Genomic DNA, 3068 nt, shown 5'->3' on the forward strand with positions numbered 1-3068 from the left:
CAGCACCGAGCGGCCCGTGCCGTTCCCCGCCGGGGCGCAAGGGGCGCTGCCGCGCGGTGCCGCCGGTGCGGCCATGGCGGAGGGTCCCGGTGCCCAGCCGGGCTTCGGCCGCCCCGTCCCGCCGCCGCAGACCGGCTGGGAGCGGCTCCGCGAGCTCTGGCAGCGGGAGTGAGCGCCGGGGATGGGGCGGGATTGGGCCGGGGCCGCTCCCGCCGGTGCCTCCCCGCCTCATCCCGGCCCTTTCCCTTTGCAGCGAGCTGCAGCGGTTCCCTGAGGAGACGGTGAACCTCTTCAAGGCGGCGTTCACGGCGGGCCTGGCCGGCTGGCTGTACGGCGGGCTGCCCGCCTTCGTCAGCGCCCGCAAGGCCTTCATCGAGCGCAGCCACGGGGAGCTGTTCCAGAACCGCGCCGATGCCGTGGTACGGCATCCCCGGGGGGGAGCCGCTGCCCCAGGTGTGGGGTTTGCCCTTGGAGCCCGCTGGAGGCCGTGTGGCCTCGCGTTTGTAGGACGCGTGTGTGTGTCTCTGTGTCTCTGTGTGTGTGTGCCCTATTTTGGTACTTTGCGGCAATAAGAGCGAGGCGTTTGCTGTGTCTTGAGTGTGTGCAGCCTGCCTGGTCAGCTGCTGTAAGTTGGCTCTTCCCTGATACCCAAAATTCCGCACGGTTAACTTAGAAGAAAGTGTCCCTAAGTTACAGAAAGAGCTGGTGACAAAGTTTCCCGTTCTGTTAAATGGCCGATTAGTATGTCTTGAAGGGCCTTTTTGCTTCTTAATTTTAGTGTGCTGGCAAGAGACTTCACAGCGCTTTTGTCTTAATAATGGGAGTTATTTTAAGACCGTTTAAAGTTCTTTTACAGCAGCACAACAAAGAACATTTGTGACATTTTATAGATGTGACGTATGTGGACTTTAAAAGTGTTGGTTACCCGGATCAAGAGGGAGAAAACCCCTTTAAAAATCTGCCTGATGTAAAATCTGATTTTTCATCACTCTCAATTAGAGTTTGCCCCTGACATAGCAGCCTGTAAAGTACCAGTGGCTTCCCTCTGGTGACTCTGCACCCGAGCTAAGCTTTTACACCACAAGCACTGGAATTGAGAATTTATTTACTTTTGTGGTATTAACTGCAACATTTTTAATTTTCCTGAAGCTTCTACTTATCACGTCTTTTAAAAACCCTCTCGTTTTCAAACTTTTAAGCGCCAGCATTAAACTGCAGAGCTTGGAGGGTCTGTTAACATTTAATGCAGGCGGTTGTTATTTACTTGCTGTTGTTTACTGATGGTTATTTAATTATGAATACTCTCTGAGCTCATAATAACGAACTAGTTTCTAGTTTTTTGTGTAACCTGTCCTCTCTCTGGCCTTAGCAATCTGCACATCGTGCTGGCCTCCGCAGTTTCATCCGCTACGGCTGGCGCTGGAGCTGGAGAGTCGCGGCTTTCGCGACAATATTCAAGTAAGTGTTTCTCGACAGCAGCTGGAGGAGAGCTGGCTTTGTGCTCCTGCATCAGGAGGCAGCACTCACAGCTCTGGTGACTGGTTGAGGCTCCAAGTGTTTCGCTAACATGATTGATCAGGCGTGAACGTGAAGAGGGTTTAACCTTTTAGAATGATCCCAGAATTCAGATCTTCTCACGAACCAACCCAAACCCTAAAAGCCCTGTTCTTGCATCTAATCCATGATGTTGGTGGCTGGAATACTGTTCCTCCCTTCCTTGACAGCTTCTTTCTGCTTTTGTTTCACCTCTCTTTGTGTGTTTTTCTCTGGGAGAGTGTGATAGCGTGTTGGCAGTTTCTGGAAGAGCTTTCTATCCCACATTAATTTTTCTCCTTGTTGCTATGCCTCGTTACTTCTAGTTTGTATACACCAATGTTACTCACAATCTCTGTCATCACTCCTAATTTGTGTGCACTAATGTTACTCACAATTCTTTGTTTTTGTCCTCAAACTCTTTGCAGATGGTTGTCATGTTCTTAAGCAGTCGCTGAACATCAGACCTTCCAGTTCTATGTACCTTTTCAGGCCTTCACATTTTCCCTGCACACACAAAACCCGTGCAGAGAGAGTGTTCCGCTCCCCCGAGTTTCTCCCTTGGATGTTTCAGTGCATTTCTGACAACAGAGCATCAAATTAAGAATGCTCTTCCAAGTAGAGCCCTTTTAAAACTAGGAATATCTCTTTCCCTGACGTTCAAAGGGGTAAATCTGTGTGTGGTCCTAAGCCTGCTTTGTCTCTGTGTGCAGGTATGTTCTGTCCCCTTCTGCTTTTGAGACCCCAGCAGTGTTTTGACTGTCGTTATTTGATGTTTTTGTCTCCCTGACTTTTTGTTCCTTTCTGAATTTCTTCCTCGATCTTTTCTTTTTGTTTGGTATCTGGTTTTAGGTTTAGTTAGCCTACAGTTTGCCTTCTCTCCAGGAGCTTTTGATTTCTGTGGGTTTTCCTGTGGATTTCTTTGGATTTGACACGTAACCTCCACCAGGTGTCTCCCCTGCAGTCAGATCAGCCCCCTTTTCACCACCACCCCTTTGGAAAAGGCTCTGAAAGGAGCTGCTCGACATTAAATGTTTCTGTAGAGCCCCAGTTGAAGGTTTTGCCCTGCAGCTGTGCAAATTTCAAGTTTCACAGTTAACACCCAAGAAAATCGGGCAAGGTCTTACTGACACACGGGTCAGCTTCTGGGGGTAAAGGTCCTACAGCAGGACTGGCTGACTGACAGGGCTTTGTCATTGCTCAGTTTCTTTTATCCTTGACTATATTCTGTTTTCCAGTGAGGCACTGGAACAGTGAGGCCGTGGATGTCCCATCCCTGGAGGTGTTCAGGGCAAGGCTGGATGGAGCTCTGAGCAACCTGGGTCCAGTGGAAGGTGTCCCTGCCCACGGCGGGGGGATGGAACTAAATGATCCCTAAGGTCCCTTCCAACCCAAACCATTCCATGGTTCTGTACAATGGAAAAAAAAAAAAATCTTTGATTAAAAAAAAAAGAAAAAGAAATAATATCCCAGATCCCAGCTGGGAACTCTGGTATTCCCTGGCCTGTGTCTGTGCAGCTGCTTCAGTAAAGCCA

The 3068-nt window shown here is 49.7% G+C and overlaps 1 protein-coding gene across 1 annotated transcript; it reads left to right on the forward strand.

Annotated features, from left to right (window-relative positions):
* The first annotated feature begins 60 nt into the window (after positions 1-60).
* Positions 61-2976, forward strand: LOC113941897 (complex I assembly factor TIMMDC1, mitochondrial-like). Its single transcript, XM_027633034.1, has 4 exons — positions 61-168; positions 254-419; positions 1370-2201; positions 2386-2976. The coding sequence occupies exons 1-3, from the start codon at positions 74-76 to the stop codon at positions 1460-1462; spliced, it is 354 nt and encodes a 117-aa protein (XP_027488835.1). The 5' UTR covers positions 61-73; the 3' UTR covers positions 1463-2201; positions 2386-2976.
* The last annotated feature ends 92 nt before the right edge of the window (positions 2977-3068 follow it).

Source organism: Corapipo altera, unplaced genomic scaffold (genome assembly GCF_003945725.1).
Source record: "Corapipo altera isolate COAL_440 unplaced genomic scaffold, ASM394572v1 58266, whole genome shotgun sequence".
In the NCBI taxonomy this organism is placed as follows: domain Eukaryota; kingdom Metazoa; phylum Chordata; class Aves; order Passeriformes; family Pipridae; genus Corapipo; species Corapipo altera.

Bases quoted from the DNA above. Each gene is read 5' to 3' on its own strand.
- LOC113941897 (XM_027633034.1), top strand. From the start codon at position 74: ATGGCGGAGGGTCCCGGTGCCCAGCCGGGCTTCGGCCGCCCCGTCCCG. The intron at 169-253 runs GTGAGCGCCGGG...TTCCCTTTGCAG, and splicing joins CGCGAGCTCTGGCAGCGGGA to CGAGCTGCAGCGGTTCCCTG. The intron at 420-1,369 runs GTACGGCATCCC...CTCTGGCCTTAG, and splicing joins AGAACCGCGCCGATGCCGTG to CAATCTGCACATCGTGCTGG.